Below are 26,098 nucleotides of genomic sequence, written 5' to 3'. Positions count from 1 at the left end.
AGGTGTCTCACAACCACTTTGAAATCGCTTAAACCACTCGTAAACTTGAGTACGGGATAAGCATTCATCACCATATGCTTTTTGAAGCATTTGATGCATTTCGATAAAACTTTTACCAAGTTTAACACAAAAATCAGTTGCAGCTCTCTCTTTGAAACTCATTTTCCAACTGTTCGTCAAAACACACTGCCACTCTTGGCACTATAACTCGGTTTCTAATGAAACAAATGTCATAAACAGTTGACACAACACTAATAAAGGTTGCCGCTTTTGACAACAAAAAGGTACAACAGGTGGTGTCACTAGTTTCTTCTATTTTCGAAAAGTTCAGTTTCTTTTTGGACAGGAGTGTAGTGTTTAAGTATTTATTTTTCTATCAAATTATAATAAAGGTAAATTTTTTTTAACCAAAGATTTACTTACAAACACAGTTCATTAAGTAATTTATACTTGACAAGAATTTATATTCTTGTTTTTATCCTTTACTCAAGCATCAGCAAACAAAAGTTTATGCATGAAGTATCTCATGACAACACTACTTATATATAGAAACAGCTGACTTATTATTATGATTATTATCCAGACCCCTCATAGAGTCAAAGACTCATCGCAGGAGATTTTTTTGCCATACACACACCTCATCATACAGTACCTTCAATACATTCAAATTCCTTGCAGACACCACACTCTTAAGCAATGTATTACAATTATTCACAACTCTCCAAGCAAAAATCCTGCTTCTCACTCTCATTATTAAGTCATCCCTGGAAGCTCTATAAGAGCTTCCAGGGATGACTTCTTTCCCACCATTTTATGAAAAACTACTTCAACATTAATCCTATATCCAAAATCCCCCTTACCAACTTATATGTCTGTGTCATATTGTTCCTCTTTCTCCTATCCACTAGACTGTAATTTGCATCGTCTCAACATTTCTTCATACTTAACATTCCAGAGACTGGAAATTACCTTAGTCAATTGCCTCTAGATCCTTTCCAATATCTCTTCATCCTTTTGAAAACAGGTGACTAAATTATTATTATTATTTGACAAATCTGTGCACAGTAGTTCATATGTGGCCTAATCAAGGCTTTATACAATGGAACCAGAATCTTCTTATTTCTACAACTGTGTCAGTGTCCTCCACATCATTGCTAGAATTCATTGTGCTGGAAGCATTATTACTTAGGCCAGTGGTTCCTGAACTGTGTGCTGCAGTGCCCTAGGGGCACCACAAAATATTCCAATTTTTCACTGAAATGACATTGCTACGTGCAAAAATCAATGTGGAACAGGAAATGAGGGTAGTTGTGCCCAGTTTGATTCAAAGATTTGAGAAGATGTGCAGTGAACAACAGGCTCATCCATTCCCTTAATTACAATTTATTTATTCAATGATTTGATTGTTCAAAATATGTACTTGTTTAATATTTTTTACATAAATTGTTTGTGAATTTGAAATATGTGTTTCATTTATTTTTTTAACTTAACCAACCTAGCCACACCAACTGAGCACTGCAACTGTTAGGCAGGCCTATGTTCTGACTTTGGGCACTGTAGAAAAATCCTGATACACTAAGGGTACCTTGAACTGAAAAAGTTTGGGAACCACTGACCTAGGCTAGTGTCACACTTTATTGGTGTCACATCAGTGGAAGTTAGCCAGTGGACACAGCGAGAGCTAAATCAATGGTGCAACTATGTGAAGTGAACTGCTTCTATATACAAGTAGTAAAGTCAAGAATATACTTCAAGCACAAACTTTTGTTTGCTCATGCTTAGGTAGAGGATGAAAATAAGCATATAATTTCTTTCAAGTATAATTTACTTTCTGATCAAGTAAAAATCTGCTACTGCATAAGTACTGAAATTATGCACAACAGAGCTAGTAAAGCATGTTTGATAAGGCATTGTTGTCATGTATCAGCATGTGGGATGAAATATGTTCATCTCACTTGCTATGTTTTCAGCTTCTGAAACACTATTCTAGAAGTAGATACAATCCTGGAAGTTTAAAGTTTATTTTCAGCATAAGGAATACTATTTCTCAGGCTACTAGAAGCAGATCATAAATAGAATGCTTTGAAAAGATAAGATTATTTTGTTAAATACTAGCTGATAGTGTTTTCTGATTGTGTCAGAATTCAAGTTAGTTCAATTTAGGCCAGTTTATATTTTAAATATTTAGTAAATATTTATAGTACTGTTTGATCATAATGTGACATGGTACCAATGCATATCAGAAGAATGCCCACCCAAAATGTCTTTAGTGAGATTCAATAAGTGATTTTGTGAGATGTACCAAGGATGAATGGTTTGTGGTGAGATAGAGGGCATAGGAAGTATGGTCATATCAAAAAACAAAAGCAAAGTGGTGAACATTACAGATAATAGGCACAAAAATGTGATTGAACAAAGTAACCAAATATGAGGAATAACATGGAAGTAGTATAGGAAAAAAACAGAAGACTGCAATATGATGACGACAGAAACCTCACAGCTTTGATTAGTACTTCATAAAAAAAAAGAATGCGTGAAAGAAAATATAAAAAAGATAGGTAATAAAAGATGGCATCACAGTTGAGGCTTTAAAGCACTGCTCTACAGATATCAAAGAACAACTTCTACACATATATAACTTTGCACTTTCCTCTGGGAAAGTTCCTGAACAGAGGAAAGAGGGTCTAATAATACCAATTCCAAAAAAGGGTAACCTGAACAAACCTGAAAACTACAGAGGAATCACACCCCTCTCTACTCCACTAAAATTCTACAATGAATGATATTAAATAGAATTGAACCACATATAACTCCATTACTTCGTACAAACTATGCTGGATTCCTCAAAAACATGGTACTCTAGAACACATTCACTGCATCAGAAGACTAATAGAAGGTTCAAAGAACAAGAATCTACCATTGCTTTTGACTTTACTAAAGCATTTGATTTTGTTGACAGGGAATGACTATGGGAAACGCTCAAACTTTTTGGCATTCCACCTAAACTTATCAGGGCAATCAAGGCACCCTACCAGGGATATCAAGCCACAGTACTAGTTAATGGAGACAAAACAGACAGTTTTCCCATCACCACAGGAGTCCTACAGGGAGATACTCTAGCCCCATATCTCTTCATCATAGTGATTGACTATATTTTTAAATTAATGCAAGTTAAATCTGGAATCCTTATCAAAGAATCATATATACAGATGTAACTTGAAGACCTGAGCTTTGCAGATGATATAGTCCTCATTGACTCCAACATTACAGATGCCAAAAGCACTTCAACAGCCTTAGGAACTGCAGAAATATTTGGAATAATATTTCTGCAGTTTGGGAGTTTATTTCTAAAAATAAACTCCCAAAATACAAAGATATTAAAACATCAAATAGATAGGCACATCTATATCTATATAAATCAAAATGATCACCTTGAAGAAGTAGAGGACTTTGTATACCTTGGATCACATATCTCAGATTCCTTAACAGACATTAAAACAAGAAAACAGAAAGCACAGAAGTCTTAATAAAGTATGGAAGTCGAGCCTCATCTCAAAGGAGATGCATATTCGTCTTTACAAATGCATCAGCCGGTCAATCTTTCTGTACAGCTCCCAGACCTGGAACATCTCAACAAAAGCAGCAACCAGTATTACAAATAGCTTTGGAACTACTTGTCTAAGAAATATCCTGGATTACTCCTGGGAAGACCACATTCCCAACTCTGCTATATTAGATGAAACCCAGCAAGATCCTCTAGTCAGCACTGTTCAAAGAAACAAAATAAAATGGCTTGGCCACCAACTTAAACACCCACCCTCTGTACCCTTTGATGCTCTGGTCCTCTACCCCTACAGATGGAAAAAGAAAAAGAGGCAGACCCCGAACTCCATATTGGAAATACATCAGCAATATTCTCCCTGTTTCCCCCCAACTCTCTGCATCAGAGATCCGTCAGTTTGCATATGACAGAGAAGCCTGGTTTTCCTTCACGTCATAACAACCTCCAAGTCCTATCTTAGTGTACAGATTACTTATTTGTTCTGATTGGTTTCCCTATTTATAATTGTAAAATTATAAATAAATGATGATGATGAATAAAAGATAAAAAACTGAATTGTTATTACCAGAAAATATGTTTTTGTTATTCTCTTATCTAGCAAATCCTAAGAGATGGATAGTGATTTTATGATTAGCGGTTTGCTAGATGAGCAAATAACAAAAGCATAACAATAACAAAAGTGCTGCATGTTTTCTGGCAATAAAGATTCATATCATGACTAAGGCTCTATACAAGCAAATAGAACAAGTGAAGGATATGATTGTATTAGTTGGAATAAACAACTTGAAAGGAGATAAGTATGATATGAAAAGACATGAAAAATAAGTGAAAAAATAAGTTGTGAAAGCTGTGAGCCTGTTGTTTTGACACAACTGAGCTGAGATGGAAAGCTGTGTTTGGAATGATTCCTGCAGATATTGTACACGAGATATGATCAGTATTGTTGATGTATAGAGTGTTTGTGATGGTAGAAAGCATTTGTATTTACAGGGAACATTACACTTAGAGGCATTTGGTATTAGATGTTTGGAGAAATTGTCATTCAGTGAAAGAGTAAATATAGGCAGGAAGAAAAACTAGATACGATAAGGTGCTACATGAGTCTTGGACTCATGCAGTATAAGAGATTATTTGTTGTGGTTGGTTGGTGGGTGGGGGTGAAGTTTATATAGTTTGGATTTTTGGCCAAAGCAACTAAGGCTATGAGGCCAGTGTATTTTGTCCGTAAATATCACCTATTCTGCTGGCCTGTTTCATGGGATGAAAAATCCGAGATTCTGGGAGGAAAAACACTGCCACCTTGAGTTGAAAAGCCCTTAACAAAAGTTCTTCACGTCCTAGATGGGATGCAAACCCTAGAATGAACTGGTTTTATTAGGCAAGAAAAAACAACAACAGATTTTAAGAGTTACCTGAATATGCATCAGCCTGATGGCTGGTTATCATGCATATTTACCAATACCAGAAGCCTTAGAAATAAAGGTCATGAATTTTTGGTATTAGATATGAAATAGGACTGAAATTAGCATTAGATCTAGCTAACAGAAGAGAATGTTCGAACAGGAATATAATGTGATGCACATGTACAGTGAATTCAGGGTGAGTATTGCTAATGACTAAAGAGATTTTAAATTTTATTAAATTTTAATCGGAGTAGTAAGTTCCAGTAGTGGAGATAATAACTGTAATACAGGCAATGGGTTCGTTGCCATGCAGTAGAGAATATGCAGTCCTCTTTAAATGATCCTGCTACAACCTAAACTCATCTAAAGAGGACTCTGAACTGCACAGACAGATACACCTAATCATACATGAAGGACTATTTAATAAAGAAAGAGCCATGTGGCTTAATTTTGGGGATGTAAAATACATAGAAATAGTGGATATTAAAGATTCAGCATTATTTCAAAGCTGAATGTTTGAAAGATTTGTAAATTTGAACCTGAGAGCTTAGGAGAATATAATCCTCAGTTTGAGGATTATATTCTCGCCAGAGTTGACTTAGCTTGCACTACTTAAAAGAACACGACTGCTGCCCAAGCATCTGTATACACCCAGTATGAGGTATGCTGTTCGACTGCATGCACATTAATAGAAGAGCACGTGCAGAGTCTATGCTATTACATTTAGCTGTAGCAACGGCGTTGATGTTGGAAGAAAAGATGTTTATTGTTGAGCATTATTTTCATTCACATGGAGTTGATAGAGCAAATAGTCCAAGCCTATGACATGTTTGTAAGCAGTTTTTTCATCATTTCTATAAACTTGATCAAGCAATAGTGTAATCATTGCATTAATCAAGAGGTTCCAATGTACCAGGAGTGTTCTTCTACAATGCAAAGGGCATTCGTGGCAATTGCAAACTGTTAACACAAATGAGAATCGTGGGCATGTGCTGGAGCAAGTGTTATAGCCTCCGAAACACATTCAATGCCGAACTGCGATAAAACTTGGGACACTGAGGCAGTAACTACAGAGAATCCTTAAGAAGCTGGGTGCCTTTTCATATGTCATTCAGGTGTGTCAGTGTTTAACAGCAATGGATTATGCTGCATGGTAGGAATACTGTACACATGTGCTGGCCAGTGTTTATGAAGATCCATCCTTCCTCCATAATGTCTGGTTCTCGAGCAAAGTGCATTTCCATCTAAGAGGTCATGTAAACAGATGAACCAACAAATTTCTTGAGACCTACATTTGTCCAAGAGAAACCTCTTTACAGCGAGAAGGTCACCACATGGTGCAGTTCTTGGCATGCATAATTGGGCCCTACTTCATTGAAGAGGTGGTGTAACCGTGACCTTGAATAATGAATGCTACATCAAGAATGTATTGGTTCCTTTCACCCAGGATTGGCATAGGATGTGCTATGCAAAAAACATTCCATTTTGTGCACAGGGTATTCCAAAAAGATGGAGCAATTGGTCACACATCACATAGAAGTACAGCATATTTATCAGAACACTTCCCTGAGATTCTCATTTCTAAGTTCACAGAATTCCCATACTTTTCACGTTGCTTGATGCCTTCATTTGGAGTATGTTGAAGGAATGGGTATTCCGCCATGACCTGCCTTCAAATCTGGATGAACTAAGGAATAAAATTACATATGTCCAGCAGATGTCCCAATCCTTATTCTGTAAGATGACAGAGAACCTTTGCATGAATTTATTTCCCTGGAATATGAATATGACAAATGTGCTATGACATGTTGAACAACAAGGTGCCCATTTTGAGCACATAATCTACTGTTGTTAATGCTTTATTTGACCAAGATTCCAACGATAGTTGTGGATGTACATATTGTTAGGTGTAAACATATATTTCTTTGTTAATATCTTTATTCCATAATATATATTGTAGTTATTCAGTACTGTTTTTTTTTTTTTTTTTTCACCATATTGTATTAGTGTATTTGATAAGGTTTCACCGGTAGCAGTTCTGTTTTTTTAAGTAGGTGCGAGCTAAGGCAACTCTGATGTCAAGGATTGTATTTTCATAAGCTCTCAATTAAGAAACTTTCATAGTTTCTACAAACATCCAGCTTTCATTTTTGACAAATTATGGACTCTACAACCATGTTAGAAATAATTATTTTAATTTCCCGATGTTTTGACCTTCATATTAAGGTCATCATCTGGAGTATACACATATATATATACAGAGACAAGCTATATTACATTTCACACAGTATGCTAAAGAGACAATGATTTGATCAACAGTTATTCTACTGGCCTGACCTCTAGTGAAAATAAAATAAAATTAAATTAAAATAAATAAATGAAATAAAATAACTACATCAAAGCTATATTCTATTTAAGGCAACATCAGAGAAAAATTCTTTCATATAGATAGTTTTATTACAGTAAAAATGATGTCCTAATTTAACATGACAATTGTTATATTAGATTTAAGATCCTGGATTACCTATGGTCCTATTTATAATTAACTCTTAGGGAGAAGGGTTAAGTGGGTAGAATATGGGCCTTCCATATTCTTGGGATTTTTAGATCATCACTATTGTTAAGATTAGGGTGGTTTGATAAGAATTTCACAGGTCTCTTTAAATTTACGTTCATACCATGTTTTAGTACGATGTAAACAACAGGTCCTTTTCCAGTCAACTCTATGTAAAGTGTTCAGGGCATGATCAGAAAGACCAGCTTTACCATAGTTATTATATTTAATGTGCCATTTATGTTCCTTTTTTCTGATAGGAATTGTTTATTTTATTTTCACTAGAGATCAGGGCAGTAGAATAACCGCTGACATTGGATGCTAAAGAGACAATGATCAAATCATCGTCTCTTTAGCATACTGTATGAAATGCAATATAGCTTGTCTCTTCTCTGTACATATATGTGTATACTCCAGATGATGATCTTAATATGAAGGTCGAAATGTTGGAAAATTAAAATAATTATTTCTAACACAGTTGTAGAGTCCATAATTGACTCTAAAATAAATGCAGGTCACTGTGTAACACTAAAGGAAAGGATACATCCAGCTTTGAAATAACGTTGGATCTTTAATATCCACTATTTCTATATAATTTACATCACCAAAATGAAGCCATATAGCTCTTTCTTTATTAATTACATTTACACACCAACTGAAAGATCACTTATAAAAATTACATTTCTCTGACAATGGATTTCTTTAGCATTGAATGGGAGTTTTTGCTCTCTTAAGCTTTCTGCTTTGAGAGAACATCTGGGGTCCATTGGGTGGGTATTTTGGTGAATGCTTTTCCCTGGAATATGAGAGATTCTGCTTGGTGGTAGCGTGAGCCTTTCACTGAGTTAAATGATCCTTTGGATTGTCACTGTTGGGTGATATGAGGGAATGCCCAAGTTTTTGGAGGCGACCCAACACTTAAACAGGCTGCCTGCTTTCTGAAAAGAACAGTAGACCATGCAATCTAGCGGTTTGTCTGCCATCTTGCTGAGTGAAGGAAGGATTATCTCAGAAGACAGGGCCTGAATAAATGACTCAAATTGAGCAGAGATTCATAAAAGATCCAGTTTTGGAGCTATTTGAGAGAGTGACCTTTTAGGTCACTCATGAGTTTTTGGAATTGGAAATTTAACCAAATTGAATTGCCTCATCTCTGAAGAGAACCAACTAACTAGCACTACCGAAACTAAAAATGAGCTATTAGAGGGTTTCCATTTTAAGAACCAATTATTCAGGCCCTTCCTTTTGATAAGGAAGGGCCTGAATAAATGTTTTCCACTGGAGTTTTTACACAACATCATTGTAAAAGCATTCTCTAAATATGGTATGATTAAAGAGATACAAAGAGGGAGCTTCAAGGATTTAAATTGGAAATGTGTTGCCAACTAACAGCTTCACCTCAAATTGTGAAAAAGCAAAATGTTTTAATTGTGACAGTGCTAGGCATATCACCAGCCAGTGCACTATGTTCTGCAAAAACGATCAAAGCATACTGCATAAAGTAAACAACAGTCTGCATAGAACTGCAGTGAAAAGGCTTGGTGGTACCATCCAGCCATTGGTAGAAGCATATATATGTCAGTTAAGGACTTTCTGCCTGTAAACAATCAGTTAACAGTACTAGGGAAAATCCCCCCCAAAACAAGGAGGGGGAAATAGAGGCAACAGCATCTACTCAAGAGGCAATGAACAACAATGTTGTCTTACACCTTTCTTTACTTTTGCAGTCGCTTCATTTTTTTTGTATTAATATCTTTACTTTCTGGTTTTTTCAATTTTTTAATTAGTCTTCTATCTCTCATTGATTTCAATTTCCTTCATTATTTGAAAAAACTTGTTCCATTGTACATTATCGAATGGGCAGTGGAACAAGTATTTTTCAAACCTATAAAAGCAATATATGTAGATTTATTTACCTCTCTTCTTTGGTCTATATTATTCCCTTTCCATTCTGGAATTCAAATAGTCATCATCTAAACAGCATTCAGTGTTTGATTTTTTTCTATGTTTCACTATATTTAGTACACTCTTTGAAGCATACTTAGGCAAACTTAGCATTTGCTAATTTTTACTGTCTGTTGCATCCTAGTTTCTTGTATTATTACCATCTATAAAGATATATTGATAAATAAATAATAACTTTAAATAAAGCTTCTTGTATTGCAACTTCCAGATTTTTTAAAACTGAGTGGATATGTCATCTGTTCCTGCAGTTTTCCAGTTAGGTACTTCAATAATTGTTCTTTTAATTTCTTCATCCAGTTACTCTGGCACAAGACTTCTTTTTTCAACTTCATATTAAGATTTGATAATTTCACTAATCACATTTTCTCCATTATAAGTCTTCAAGATATTCCTTCCATCTCTCTCTCTCTCTGCTATCTCTGTTATAGTAGGCATTTTTTCTTTTCTCATAGTAACTTGTAATTTACCTTTTTGTTTTGGGATCATGGGTATATGAAGTAATTACTTGATATTCCTTTTCTTGTGTTTAATTTATGTTCAACTTATTGACATATTTCTTTTATCCAGTTTTCCTCTGCTTTTTTTTTTTGCAATCTTCCCAAATATTATTCTTAGTCTTTGATATTGTTCCTTACATTCTCTAGTACACTTTTTCCTTGTTTATTTTGCTCTTCTGTTAAATTAACTATCTTATTTGTAATTCACTGCTTCCACAGTATTTCACATTTTATAATAATAAGTGAATGGCCACTCATTATTTGAGCTCCTGGGTAGCTGAAATAATGTAACATGACTTTTATTGGTTTCTGTGCCAATTCTTGAGTAGTATGTAGTCAACCTAGTAACATTCAACTTCTAGTGATTTTCATGTATGGCATCTTTGTTTTCGTAATTCAAAAATTGTGTTACCAACTAGTTTTTACTGACTAGATCTGCATCTGCCCAAATTGCTTTAGTTTTCCTGTTTTCAGTTCCAAATGCTTTCCAGTCAAACAATGTCCACCTTTTGACTTCATGCATGATATTATGATCTGCTGATATCTGTTGTTCTGAATGCATGTAGTGATTAACTTGTTCACGTTCATCATCATTTATTTTTATTGTTTCTAGCTGCTCATAGTTATTGAACATAACTCAGATCTTCTTTAGGTTTATCTTTAAGCCAGCTGTTTTGCTAGCAAGTTAGAGTCCACAGATATGGGTAATTATAACTATGTCACCTGTGAAGAACAAATGGATTAAATATCTTCAGATCTTTATTCCATTGCGCTGAAGCCACCTCTAAAGCCTGCCTGTTCTTTTGTGCAAAATGTAGAGCTGCACAATGCATATGAGCCAAGACTTTTGTAACCACTTTGTATATTGGCAATATTAAAGTGATGAGTAAATAGTTCTTGAAGTCTTCTGCTTCACTCTCTTGTATAGTAAGATAACTAACTTATACTGTGGGCAAACTATATCTATATTTATATAGATCTAGTTCACCCACAGTTTGTAGATCTCTGCTTGGCGTCTTACCAAGAATAGTCGATTCATGCTGAAGGGGAGAAAAAAATGAAGGATGTACGAATTGATCACCAACATGCAAAATCACGGGCTTTATAGGTAAAATTTTCCAACTGTTATACAAGCAAAATAGTTACCACTTTAAAAACTATAATGATCATAAAAGAGAAGTTAATTTTCTGACGTGTAATAATAAACAACTCATCCCACAATACGGATTGATTACCCTATTATCAGAATGGATTCTCCTCCTGTTGACATGTGCAGAAGTGTCGAAGGATCTCGAATCTGTGGGCGTACTATACATGTAGTATATCTCTCCTTTATCTACAACTGTTCTAACAGAAGCTGTCAAGGCTGACAGATCAAGCCTCTCCATTTCTTTCTATCCTCCCAGATTCATACTTTGTGGATGCCATTTCAGTTCAGGTTTCTTTTTCTTTTTTTTTTTCTCTAGATCTTCTCATATCTGGTCTTTCTACCATTTTGGTCACTTCCTTGGTCTCTTCCCCTCAAATATCATTTCATACATTCCTCCTGGTATTCTTTCTAAATTTATTCTTATTATATGTCCAAACAACTTCAAATGATGGTTCACGAGCATTTCTTCAACACTTCCTAGTCCCAGACCATGAAGAAATGTAAATATTAATGGTGCTAGACTCAATGGGAAGTTTTGAAAATCCAATTCTAAATGTATTTTTGACAGCATTTCTCCTAGACCCACTCATTGGTGCAAATATGTAGATGACATTTTTGTGATTTTTGGAATTGCTCTTCCTCTGAGTTACAGCAATTTCTTTATCCAGGATCCAATTTGCCTTAGAAAAAGAAATAAACAACAATTGGTCTGTTTAGATCTTCTAATTCTTCATCAACTAGATGAAAGTTTACAATTTTCAGTGTTTCAGATGAAGACTCATACAGGCCATTATATTCATGTTGAATCTCATCACCATCCTAGCCAAAAGGTTGGAACTATTAAGACATTAGTACATCATGACCATTCTTTATGTTCTTCAGACAAACTTTTACAGAAAGAATTAAAACATCCACCTTTTCATCTAATGTGTTTAATCTAATGTATCTCTGCCTCTTCCAATGCAGAAGAAATAACTCACATTATATAACTCACATTAAATAACACAAGTCTTATATTAAATATCAAGAGCCTGAACAGTTGGAGCATGCTATCTGCACTAAACATAGATTTTATTGGAATAAGATGAAAATCCTGCATAAAAGTCATTTCCTCATAGAAACCTTTATAAAGAAACCTGAAACTTTGTCCTAACTTAAACAGATTCGATGTCTACATCTATTCCCTTTGTGTGAGATAGCACTTTTTAAATCTGTTAATCTTCCATAACTATATATATATATATATATATATATATATATATATATATATATATACACACACACTATCTGATCAAAAGTATCTGGACACCCCCTCTGTAATTCGTAAACTGACGTCTAGATGTCACTGTGACCTCACTTACCGGTATAAAAGGAGGCATGGAGCTGTGTGTTGTTCAGTGATAAGAAGTACGAGCAGAATGGGTAGGTCAAGGAAGCTCAGTGACTTCGAACATAGACTAGTTATTGGTTGCCACATCAGTAAGAAATCTGTCAGAGACATTTCAACCCTCCTCAAGTTGCCCAAGTCAACAGTTGGTGATGTGATCGTGAAGTGGAAACATGAAGGCACAACCACAACAAAACCACGGTAGGGTAGGCTGTGTTTAATGACAGACAAGGACCGTCGAGCGTTGAAGAAGGTGATTCATGGAAATCACCAACCATCGAGTGAAACAATCACCTAGGAGTTCTGCAGTGCTACTAACTGTCCAGCCAGCACCATGACTGTGCGTCGAGAGTTAAGAGGAATGGTAGTTGAGCAACTGCCCATAAACCAAACATTTTTCCTGTGAATGCTAAGCACCTGCCACATAGTAAAGCATGATGAATCACGCTTTACCATGTGGCAGTCCGATGGGAGGTTCTGGGTGTGGTGAATGCTTGGAGAACAATTCCTGCAAGTGTGTGTGTGTGTGTAGTGCCAACAGTGAAATTTGGAGGAGGTGGTGTTACAGTGTGGGGTGTTTTTTCATGGACTTGACTTGGCCCTCTTGTAACACTACACGGAAATCTAAATGTGGAAGGGTATAAGAACATTTTGACCCGTTGCATACTGTCTATGGTGTCAGATCAATATGGTGATGATTATTGTGTCTGTATTTATGCCATAAAGCAAGGTCTGTGAGGGAATGGTTTATGGACAATAACATTCCAGAAATGGACTGGCTGGCCCAGAGCCCTGACCTTAACCCCATAGAACACTTTTGGGATGAATTAGACAGACACGGTCAACTGGGCAATAGCCAAGTGGGTGACGGACATCTGAGTGACAAAATAATAGATCAAATATGGAATGCAAATAAAAACATTTTATCATTTTCTTTATTAAAATCACCATTCTTTTCTATTGATCTACTACCCGGAACATGAAATTTGAAAAATCTCACTTATAATTAAGTTAATTTTTATTGTGTAGAATTACAAAATTGTATAGAAGTTATATTGACATTTCCCATGCAAAAAATTAGTCAGTCAGTTAATAAATATTTTACTGTTTGCTTTCAAAAAATTTGTTTTCAAAGAATTCGCTTTCCAAGAACTGGTTTTCGAAGAATTTTCGAACTTATTTTCGTGAATCTAAAATAAGTATGTATAAGAGTGAATCATTTTCAAAAATGAGTTAGAAGTATTTCTAAGCTTCATAGTGTGAGATCTCTTCTTTGGGAATTTATCATTTGTGTCATTATTTAGTTCAATAAGCATTCACAAGATATTTTGAATTTTATTAAACAATCGAGACTAGTTGTTTTTTATTGCATCATTTCCAATGTTTATGTCAATGTTACAGTTATAATGTGCAAAGAACAACTGTAAGTAAATAAAAGGGATGTATTCAAAATTTATAATCTTAATCGTATATATATTAATTTTTTGGGACTACTGTTTTTTTAACACTTGACATATTTATAAGTAACACAAAGCAAACTAATGTTTGATGTAACATCCAAATTAATTTAAATAAATTTTAAACTCTTGATTATCTGTCAAATGAAACAAATTACTAAGCACAATTATTATTATGAATCTTTTATTTGTGTCTTTGGATGAAAAAAACTTAAAAAAATTTTTTTTAAGTTTCTGTTGCCCACTTGGCTATCCCCCATTGTGAATCGTCTAGTTCACTGTTGCCCAGTTGTTGTGTACCAGAATTAGACCACTGACTTCGCTCTAGACCCCAACGACCCACATCATGAACTGCTCTGGCTACAGCTCTTCAGGAAGAATAGGCTGCCATTCCTCCAGAGAGTTCCAACACCTGGTAGAAAGTCTCCCTGGCAGAGTTAGAGCTGTCATAGGAGCAAAGGGTGGATCCACTCCATATTAATGTCCACTACTGGAAAGTGTGTCACAGGGAAAGTCTGAATACAGTTTCGAGTAGGTGTCTGGATACTTTTGATCAGATAGTGTATATACATTTTTTTTTTAGTTAAGAAATCACTGACCATTTTAATCATTTTATATTAGCTACTAAGGTGGCTCTTTTTTAGAATTGCCTATTATTGATTTCCTTTCTATAACCCTTTACTGAAGATGCCTATGATACGAAGGTAAAATTTCACAATAAATAAGTTGTAACATGTAAACATGTTACACATTCAATATTATATTGATGAGAGTTACTACAAGCAAAAAATGAAACTACAGATCTAGATTCTGAACTATTATTAACCATTCTATTATTATTATTATTTTATTGACATCCAACCTTCATGGAGTCAGAGACACACACACTATCGCACACAATGCTCATCAATTGTGCCTTAAATTAATTCAATGTGTCTACATTCACAACACACTCAAGCAATGCATTCCACTCACCAACCACTCTCCATGCAATGCATTCCACTCACCAACCACTCTCCATGCAATGCTCACACCTTCTTTACACAGTTTCCATCAATGGCCTCTTGTTCTACCCCCCCCCCCCCTCATTCTATGAAAAATCTCTTCATGTCAACCTGATAACAGCCCATGATTAGCTTATATGTCTTCTCAATCATATCCTCCCCTCCTATTCATGAGGCTTTGCAGTTTACATTCTCTCAATCTGTCCTCGTATTCCACATTCCAAAGACCACTGACTTTGTGAATCTTCTCTGAACCCTCTCCAACATTTCCTCATCACCATGAAAACCCAGCAACCAGATCTGTGCACAATAATCCATAAGAGACCTGATCAAGACCTTATACAATGGCATCATAATCTCTTTATTTCTGCATGTCAGGGTCCTCTATATCAGTGCTTCCCAAACTTATGGATGTCAAGGTTCCCTTTGGAAAAATTAAAAGATTTCACGGCCCCCTCCCATCGAAAAAAAATCCTAATACAGACATGTATTATTATAATTTTATTGTATTTATATTCAATACAAAACATACACACCAAGCATATTTCTTTCCGCGCATCACCGCACCTGTGTACACTAGCAATGAAACATTAATTTAAAGCGAAATTTTTGTGCTTCCTATCAATACCTTTGAAATGAAACTTATATGAATAAGCATACATTTACTAATCTTCATTAAGCGCCGAAATACGCAGGAAGCAAAATTTGTGACCAATGTGTGATTTTTTCCGTTAAATTATAAAAAATAACAAAAAAAGAAATAATAAAAACTAAATATGTTTCTTTTAAGATAAAAAATATCTACTTAGTCTTAAAACATTTTAAATTTGTTTTCATTATTTCACGTCCCCGAAGGGGGAAGCAGCTCACAGTTTGGGAAGCGTTGCTCTACATCATTGCCATTATCCAATGTGATGTCTTCAAAAATTGTGCAATGTGGCCACTGAATTTCAGGTCTTTGCACACCACCACTCCCAGATCTCTTATTTCTTCTACCTCCTTTAAAGTTTCCCCACCAAGTGTATACTTTGCATCCCATCATTGTTTACCAAATTTTAAAACCTTACATTTGTAACACTGAACTGATAGTTCCACTTACCTGCCCATTCATGAAATCCATTCATTCAAGTCCTCCTTCAAGGCCATAACATCTACTTGACTGCATTGCTCTCCCCAATTTTGCATTATCTGCAAACAGTTGTATATCACTAGTTAAACCTATTCCAATATCATTAATATACAAATTAAACAACAATGGTCCAAACTGACCTCTGTGGTACACCACTAGTGATCTTCCTCTTACGGGATACCACATCTTTGTATACAACTTTCTGATACTTACAGCCAGTCACTGATTCAACTCAGAAATTTGTTATCCAATCCCATCTGTTTCGATTTATTTAATAGTTTGTCATGTGAGAGCCTACCAAAAAGCTTTTGCAAAATCCAAATACACTACTGTATATGCATCTCCCCCTGTCCAAGCTATTTGTCACCTTGTTATAGTACATAAGTAAGTTAGTAAAATATGTTCTTCCCCTAATAAACCCTTCCTGGTAACCATAAAGAATACTGCTGTTTTCAACCTATTTCTGTATTCTACTTCTCACCAGTCTCTTTAGGACATTCACCAAAACTCCAGATATACAGGTTGGCCTATAATTTGCAGCCACAGCCTTATCACCACTTTTATGCAGTGGAACAATTTTACCTTCTTTCCACTCCCTTGGAACCTGTGCTGTTGTAAGACTCTTATTAAACAAGCATGGCAGTGCTACTGCAAATTCCCTGGAACATTTCCTTAAGACATGAGGTGATATGTCATCAAATCCTATCGCCTTATTGACATCAAGGTTATTTATTTCCTCAAATACCTTCCACTCACTCACTCACAGTTAAGCCAGCCATATTATTATTATTATCATAGTGCAATATGATAATATACTGCTGGTTCAGTGAACCCTCTCACAATGAGTTTACTGACTCAGTAGAGGACTATTAATAACAACAATAATTAACTTATATTAGCAGGAGTTTCAGATTTATACTTTTGTGTTTGACATCTCAGACTGCACTGAAGTAGGAAGATATTCTGACTGTCTTGTATACTGGCACCAGATCAATTAGCAACTTCACTGCTAGTCATAAGGTTGGTTCCAGTATGGACATATATACTTCTGTAATTAATTGACCAACTTGGTTGGGTATAAAACATGTCTTTCATCACTTACAGTTTTTTGTTTTTTTGTTTATGTTAAATTTGGTATTAACATTACAAAAGGAAATACCAATTTACTTATTATTATTTTACATATTAACCTGGATAGGTGTACGTCCACACAAAAGGCGAGCCATCATTTGCTACGGCCAACTGAGTTACATCCATGTTTTCCACTTCTGTTCCATTATGATAAATGACAACTTGAGAAGTTACAACAGATTCTTGCAAGGTAAAGATTGTGATTCTTCCTAGATTTTGACCACACCATAACTCATACCTGCAAATAAAACGTTTTCAAAATATAAATCTCATAATTTGAAAAGAAATATTGAAAAAAAAAAAACTATTAGTATTTAAACATGACAGAATATTCTTAACTAAACTAAACTTAAAATTCACTTCTCTTATGTTACATATTCTATATTATTCATATTTGCAGATTTAGGGACACAAAAACACACGTGTTGAACAGATTATTTTATTAATTACTAATAAAATAACTTGACGTTTCGACCTCTATATCGAGATCATCAACAGAAAAATACAACTGTATAAGGAACCAAGCTACATGCTCATGCCCTGTATACTGGTAACTAAATCTACGTAGTTAATAAATCCTTTTTCCTAGCCTGACCCTCTAGTGATAAAAAAATAAATAAAAAAAAAATAAAATAAAAATAAAATAAAATAAAATAAATTAAAAACAAACAAAAAACTAAGCACCGACTTAAACAAAACTGAAAATCTAGCCCTTAAATCCTTAAAAAATAACCAAGACATTATAATCACGAAAGCAGATAAAGGCAATGCCACTGTCCTTTTAGACCGTACAACATACATTGAAAAAATTAACCATTTAATATCGGACCACAATGCCTACCAAATGGTAAAGTACAACTCCACTAAACATAACAAAAAGAAAACAACTGAATTAATCAAATCAGCCCACACATGGCCCGAAGAAACAACAAAAAAATTAATACCTCAGTATGCCCATGCGCCCAGAATTTATGGCCTGCCAAAAATACACAAACCAGGCACACCTCTTTGTCCAATTGTTGAAGGAATTGACAGCCCAAATTATCACTTAGCCAAAAAATTAGCTGCCACACTCAAGGAATTGGTAGGTCAGTCCCCTTCCTACATAAAAAATACACAACATTTCATTAATAAAATTAAAAACATTACACTCAACGACCAAGATTTATTAGTCAGCTTTGACATAACTTCCCTTTTCACCAATGTCCCGATCAATGACACGATCTTGCTCCTACAGAACATATTTCCACATGACATCGTGGCCCTCTTTGCCCACGTACTCCACTCCGGATATTTCGTGTGGCAAAACAATTTTTACCTTCAAAAAGAAGGTACAGCCATGGGCTCACCACTTTCTCCCCCAATAGCTAACTTTTATATGGAAGACTTTGAGCAACGTGCTCTAGAGACAGCATGTCTAAAGCCCAAAATTTGGCTCAGATATGTCGACGATATTTTCGCCATTTGGCCCCATGGCCGCGAAGCATTAAATACATTCCTTAGCCACCTAAAAAAACAACACAAACGTATCCAATTCACCATTGAAATGGAAAAAAACAACTCTCTTCCTTTCCTAGACACACTTGTCACATGTCTTCCCTCTGGCTGTCTCTCCTTCTCAGTTTACCGCAAACCTACACACACAGGCCAATACATACACAAAAATTCTTACCACCACCCAACACAAAAACTAGGTGTCATAAGCACCCTTAAACACAGAGCCCTAACTATCTGTTCTAATGAACAGGGTCTAAACCAGGAATACAAGATCATCAACCAAACATTTATCAAAAAGGGATACAGTAAAAAAAACTATTCACAAGATCCTCCATAAAGATAACAGTAAGAATAAAAAAGATTTCAAGAATGCTATTGCCATTCCTTATGTTAGAGGCATTTCTGAAAAAATAGACAGAACACTTCGCAAATACAACATTAAAACCACCTTTAAGACACCGACTCAGTTCTTCTAAAGATCCTCTTCTACACCTAGCACACCCAGGGGTATACAAAATACAATGCACATGTAACATACCATACATAGGGGAAACAGGGTGAACAATCCCAATCAGACAAGACGAACACAAACGACACATTAAATACCTCCATTTTGGTAAAACCAGCCTTTCTGACCACGCACTCCAAACATACCACAGAATTGACTGGAAAAATACCAAAGTCCCTACACCTCACCAAAACCTGGTTTGAGAGAAAATTTAAAGAGTCATGTGAGATGCTCAAACACAACCCAAATCTCAATAAAAATGATGGCCTAACCATTTCAAGAATGTGGAGGACCCATCTACAACCTATATAACAACCTAAACTAGCCTTAGAAAAATCCCACTACAAGAAGACAACCTGGTGAAGTGTTTGGAACATTCAACAGCAACTGAAAGAAATCATTTTATAACAATCAAACTATCCAGAAGAATATTAATACATCAGGACTTTAGCAGTTTATTGTAGTTGTATTTATTTATTTATAATATACAGGGTGTTCGGGATAAATTTGACAGTTTCGTAAGGAAAAAGAAAATCTTCTTTGTATCTATTAAATTTAATGAATTGACAAAAAAACATTACAGGCAGAGTTAATTACAATACTATCAACAAGATTTACTCAAAATAACCACCATTAGCATCGATCACAGCTTCAATTCTGCTTCGGAACCTCGAACAAGCTGATGCTACAGTCTCCCTGGGAAGGGCCGCAAAAACTGTTTTAATTTTATCCATTAACTGGGCTTTTGTATTACTGGAAGTGCGATTGGTGTCTTTTTCAACTGCGCCCCATACAAAATAATCCATGGGGTTAAGGTCTGGGGAGTTTGGAGGCCAAACATTTGGACTGGTGAAGTCGTAGAAATTTTCAGACAACCATTTTTGACTTTTCCCAGAGGTGTGGCAAGGGGCCGAATCCTGCTGCCATACATACGGCCTACCATTGGCTACCCTTGTTATCCAGGGCTTGACTACAGTTAGCAACTCCACGAACAAAGCCCGAATTCCAATGCCAGGGTTCTTCAACACCTGTTCCTGCAGATTTGCGAGGAATTCTGCTGTACGAACGCAATCAGATCGTCTGCTAGGGATCTTTCTTCTTGCTACATCCTCGTAGTCACCATTGCAAGTCTCTAGTTCATACCTGATTGTTTTTACTGTATTCAGGGAGCATTGGGCAGCAGTCGTAATATCCTTATTTTGATGGCGGGCACGAATCATCATGATACAAGTTATTCTCTTCCATGATTCAGGTGGGTTCCAGCTATCTATCCTTTCTGACATCTTGTATATGAATGAAGAAGGGTCCAAACTTTTAAATGAAGAGAAGTGTGTGTTAATACATGTAACTTACGGAAAAATATAATTAATTATAAATATGTCAAATTTATCCCGAACACCCTGTATATATATATATATATATTTTATTTTATTTTATTTTTTTTTATCACTAGAGGTCAGGCTAGGAAAAAGGATTTATTAACTATGATGATTTAGTTACCGGTATACAGGGCATGAGCATGCAGCTTGGTTCCTTATACAGTTTTATTCTTCCGATGATGACCTCGATATAGAGGTCGAAACATCAAGTTTTATTTTATTAGTAATTAATTAAATAATCTGTTCAACACGTGTGTTTTTTTGTGTCCCTAAATCTACAAATATGAGTGCTGATCACTGTGTAACCTAAAAAGAAAGAATATTCTATATTATATTGATGAGAGTTACTATAAGTAGAATATGAAACTAGAGATCTAGATTCTGAAACACTATTAACATCAGAATTCCATGGAGTCAAAAGACTCATCATGGGGGAGGGGGGATACACACTGTCACACACACAAAGCTTATCAATCTGTGCTTTAAGCTCATTCAACATGTTCACATTGTCAGGCAATGAATTCCACTCTCCATGCAAAGGACCTGTTCCTCATTCTCTTGCTCATACCTTCCTTAATATAGTTTCCAGGGATGGCTTTTTGTTCCACCATCCCTCTTCCATTCTATGAAAAATTTCTTCCATGTTAACTCAGTAACAACCCCTTACCAACTTATATATATCAATCATATCTCCTCTCCTCTTCCTCCTGTTCATGAGGCTTTGCAAATTACATTAATTCAATCTGTCTTCATATCCCACATTCCAAAGACCAGGGATGGCTTCTTGACTCTTTAGACCAGGGTTCGCCAACCTTTTCAGACTCGCGGGCCACATTAAACCTTTATTTTTAAGGATCGGGCCACAAGCGTTTAATTAAAAGAAAATAAAGAGTTAAAAAATACTTAGGTTATCAATTTTCATTATATCAATCTTAAGAAACACAGAAATATTTAAAGTACAAGATATGAAACAAGCATGAAAATAAAACTCAACAAAAAATGATTATATATAAAGTAATATAGTTTATGCATCAAACATGTGTGTGTCTCCCTGCATAATGTGACTTTTGTGATTGTTTTCCCTTAGCCAAATTATCTAGATCCACGTTATAACCTGAGGTGCAAATTCGACTCGAAGCATACAAATACTCATCAGTCAGTCGAGAAGAAATTTGTTTTTTCTAAAACTCATGGCAGAAAATGCTTGTTCGCAAATGTATGTGCTTCCATATGCGACTATCATCTTCTTTGCGAAACTGATTAATTCATCATACGAGCCACATGCCATCTAAGTATGGTCAACCTTTGATGGGCCATCAAAAATGCACATTTGGGCCGCATGCAGCCCGCTGACCCCTGCTTTAGACCCTTTCTAATATATTCTGATCACCATGAAAACCAAGGGATATAAGTTTAGTTACCGTCTATCAAAATAGTTTGTAAAATCTAAGTATACCACTATATAAATGCCTCGTTTGTTCAATGCATTCACTACCTTGTTACAGTAGGTAAATGGTAAAATATGACTACTCTTTGACAAATTCATACTGATAATCACAGAAAATACTACAGTTATCAAACCACTTCTGTTTCTTAGTTCTCACCAATCTTTCCAACACCTCAACCAAAACTCCAGATACGGAGATTGGCCTATAATTTGTAGCATAAGTCTTATCAATACTTTTGTGAAGTGGAACAATTTTATCTTCTTTCCACTTATTTGTGATTTGTGCTGTTGCAAGACTCCTGTTAAACTTGCCATCCTGGTTCACTGAGTTGTTAGTGTACCCGCTCTCCAGACAACAGGCTGTGGATTCGAATCCTGCCATTGGCATGGCTGTTTGTGATTATCTTTAGGTGGGAGATGAATTTCATTTCACAGCATGTGACCACTGCCCTGCTTATTGGAGACCTGAAGTGGCTTGGAAAAGTTCCATGTTTGGTCTCTAGAGCAGGGTTTCTGAATTAAAAAAAAATAAAAAATAAAAAATATATATATATATATGTAGAAAGTATTTTACCTTGGGTATAAAAATACTTTCTACATTTATATCTCCTCCTGAGATTTTTATTTAATAAGGTTAAAACACTTTATGGTAACTTGTTCTGGTAAAATACTTATACACGCTGTATTACTAAAATCTTGATATTTCTAGCCTGGCGCCCACTGATGAGACCTCAATAAAGGTCGAAACCGGTCCGGGTAGTGGCTCCCTTGCCTTTAATACAAAGCATCATACATCTCCTCCAGGAGATGTGCTTTGCATTATGGGTAAATATTAAGATTAGTGATCAGAGCTTATTCTACTTTTACCATGAGTTACCAGGGTCTTGCACTACCTGCAGGGTCAGCTAGCCTTGCATTATGTGCAGGCGCAAACTTGACTTATTTGTCTGTTTGCTTACTTGGGAAATGGAGTAAAACCAGGTTTAAAATAGCTTGGTATCTTTAACATATATATATATATATATATAGGTTTACCAAGTAATTTTTTAAACTTGGTTATTTTACTCCTAATCCCAAGTAAGCAAACAGTTAATATGCGCCTGAACGTAGTTCAAGTCTAAAGGTGGTGCAACATCAGGGCAACTCATTGTAAAGGTGGGTAAAGCTCTGATCAATTCTTAGTATTTTCCATAATGTAAAGCACATCTCACTAAGAGATGTATACTGCAATACATTATGGGTGGGGTCACTACCCAGACCGGTTTCAACCTTTTTTGAGGTCTCCTCAGTGAGTAGCTAGACCCTAAATACCAAGGTTTTAGTAATACAGAGCCTTATCAACATTACCATACAAGTTGCTACAAGGCGTTTTTATTTTGAATAAGAATCTCTGGAGGAGATATAGATGTAAATAAGTTTTTTTAACTTGGGTAATGTATATTACACCACCTTTAGACTTGAACTATGTTCAGGTGCAAACTTAACTGTTTGCTTACTTGGAATTAGGAGTAAAATAACCAAGTTTAAAAAATTACTTGGTAACCCTAATATACATTACCCAAGTTAAAAAAAATTATTTACATATATATATATAATTTATAAAAAGAGAAAAAAAAATCCTTAGCCCATGCACAGCACAAAATGTACTATAGGCTTGCATATAGCCTTTCTTGGGTGTGAGCCACATAAAAAAAAAGTGCAACTCTGTGCTCCACCCAGAGTTAACTCTGCCCTATGCCACCTATTTAAACTTTCTTATTCTACTGGTATCTATCCTGCAGTCTGGAAATTAGCCCATGTCCAACCTATTCCTAAGAAGGGGTGACAAAATTTTACCTTCAAACTACCATCCAATTTCTCTCACTTCAATTGTTTCTAAAGTAATGGTAGGAACCATCAATATTCAACTTCTGTGCTACCTTGAAGACTCTCATCTAATAAATGATTGACAGTATGGATTCCATCACTGCCGATCAATAAGAGATCTAGTAACCTGTGTCATCCATCTCTGGACAAACTCCATGGAAAGGTTTAGTGAATCACAAGTGGTAGCCCTTGATATCTCCAAGGCCAGTGATTGAGTTTGGCACAAAGATTTATGAAGTAAGCCAGCTTGGTCAGCTGAGTGCTTAGTGTACCTCTCTGACCAACAGGTCACAGGCTTGAATCCCACTGTGGGCATGGATGTTTGTGATTGTCTTACCTTGTGTACTGCAATAACCTTTGGTATAGCGCAGTATGACCTTTGCTGTCCTTGTGCCATTAAAACTATAAATCATCATCTATTAAGTAAACTCCTGTCATTCAGTCTGTCCTCCCCTCCCTCCTGACTTCTCCAATTGGGTACCAGCTTTCTGACTGGATGCTTGCTTTGATCGATGGTGAATGGCTCCTCATCTTCTAACTATACAACTAATGTTTGGGTCCCACAAGGTTCTGTTTTTTGCCCACTCTCTCTTCTAAATATAAATGATCTACTCCAGCTGACTGTCAATCCAGTACACAGTTTTGCTGATGACAGTACATTGCACTCCTCTTTTTTGTTTGAAACCTTGCAAAACACAAATCACATAACCTGAAGAACTTGAACCTCTACTACTTTAAATTCTGATCTTTAAAACATTCATCAATGAGGTTTGAATAACTTTATCAACTTCAATGCTAGTAAAAGACAGCTCTACATTATTTCCCACAAAAAAAAAAAAAAACCTTTTCTTACATTCTTACCCTTGACAATACCCAAATCTCTATTCAAGATAAGATTTACCTTCTTGGGATAACTCTTAACTTCAAATCTCTTGTAGTACAAACACATTACAAATATTCCCTCCTCTGCATCCAAAAAATCGGGTTTAACTCCAATCAGCTCCTAAGCCTATACAAATCACAAATCCACCCAACCATTGAATGCCACTCTCACATCTGGCATGGTTTCCCCTGGATTCTATACAGAAATGGCAGCTAGATTGATTGGTGACTCCCTCTCTTGCTAATACACTCTACTCACTTTCACACAGGTTTCAGTTTCTGCAACCTGCATCTTCTATAAATACTTCTATGGCCACTGTTCATCAGAAATGACATCCACAATTCTACTAACCTCTGGCACATCTGTCAAACACATGCAGCAGCTAATCAAAACCCCTCATGGTTCAATTCCAAACCCACAGAAGAAATTTCTCCTCCTTGTTCATCTCTTCCACTGCTCATCACTCAAATAGTCTCTCGCATGTTTCCCAAAGAATACAATCTATAGCTTTTTCAAGTCGGATGTGAGCAAGTGCATTATATCTATTCACAGTACTAGCAGGAAAAAAAAAAAAACATACACACATTCATACTGCTTTCAACACACTTCTCCTTAATACTGTGTTTCTGCCCTCTGCCCTCCCCCATTTCAATCTTGCATTCCTGTTCTCCCACCACCATCATCTCTTACACTACTATTCCTATTTTCAGTTTCATCAGTCTTACCAGTTTCTATCCTGATTTTTCACTTTACCAGTTAATCCTTCTGATCTCTTGTTTGCATCACTCATTATACTTCCTTCTAGTAACAGCTGATTCACACCAATTCATTTAAATCCACCTGTCATCTTTGTGCAAATCCGTCTTTCCCTCAAGTTCATCCCACACATTTATAAATTCCGTTCCCTTCTCCTTATGTAGCTATGCCAACATATTATTCATGATTCATGCTCACTATCTCAACTTGTCATTATACTTGAGTAACACAGTGACCTTCTTTCAGAACAGAGGTTACAAAAAATCCATCACCATTTCATATATCTAGGCATATCTGAAAAATTAACAAAAATCTTAAAGACAACCTTACACTACTTACAGATCACATAAAAAATTGGCAATCCTTATCTGCTCCACCAAAGACCAGCCACATTCCCTAGAACTACCAAGTCCCCTGCAGTTGCATACTGTCCTTCTATGGCCAAACAGCAGGACAGCCAATATCAGGATTTTGGAGTACATCCAGAATCACAATTACAGCCACTCTGGACTTGATGAATATG

General features: G+C 35.8%; 1 protein-coding gene across 2 annotated transcripts in view; it reads right to left on the bottom strand.

The window, feature by feature from the left end:
• LOC150094209 (leucine-rich repeat serine/threonine-protein kinase 1-like) overlaps window positions 1–26,098 on the bottom strand; it is an 803,235-nt gene that overhangs the window by 20,036 nt on the left and 757,101 nt on the right. For both annotated transcript variants that reach the window (XM_090412317.1, XM_090412318.1), the window contains exon 32: window positions 17,299–17,477. In XM_090412317.1, the coding sequence (XP_090268443.1) occupies window positions 17,299–17,477 (179 nt within the window). The remainder of the gene's footprint in view (window positions 1–17,298; window positions 17,478–26,098) is intronic.

The sequence above is a fragment of the Typopeltis vanoorti genome, chromosome 22 (genome assembly GCF_054136105.1).
Source record: "Typopeltis vanoorti isolate ZY-2024b chromosome 22, IOZ_Tvanoo_1.0, whole genome shotgun sequence".
NCBI lineage: Eukaryota > Metazoa > Arthropoda > Arachnida > Uropygi > Thelyphonidae > Typopeltis > Typopeltis vanoorti.
Note: the sequence above shows the minus strand (reverse complement) of the source record. Positions and strands in the feature narration are given on the sequence as shown.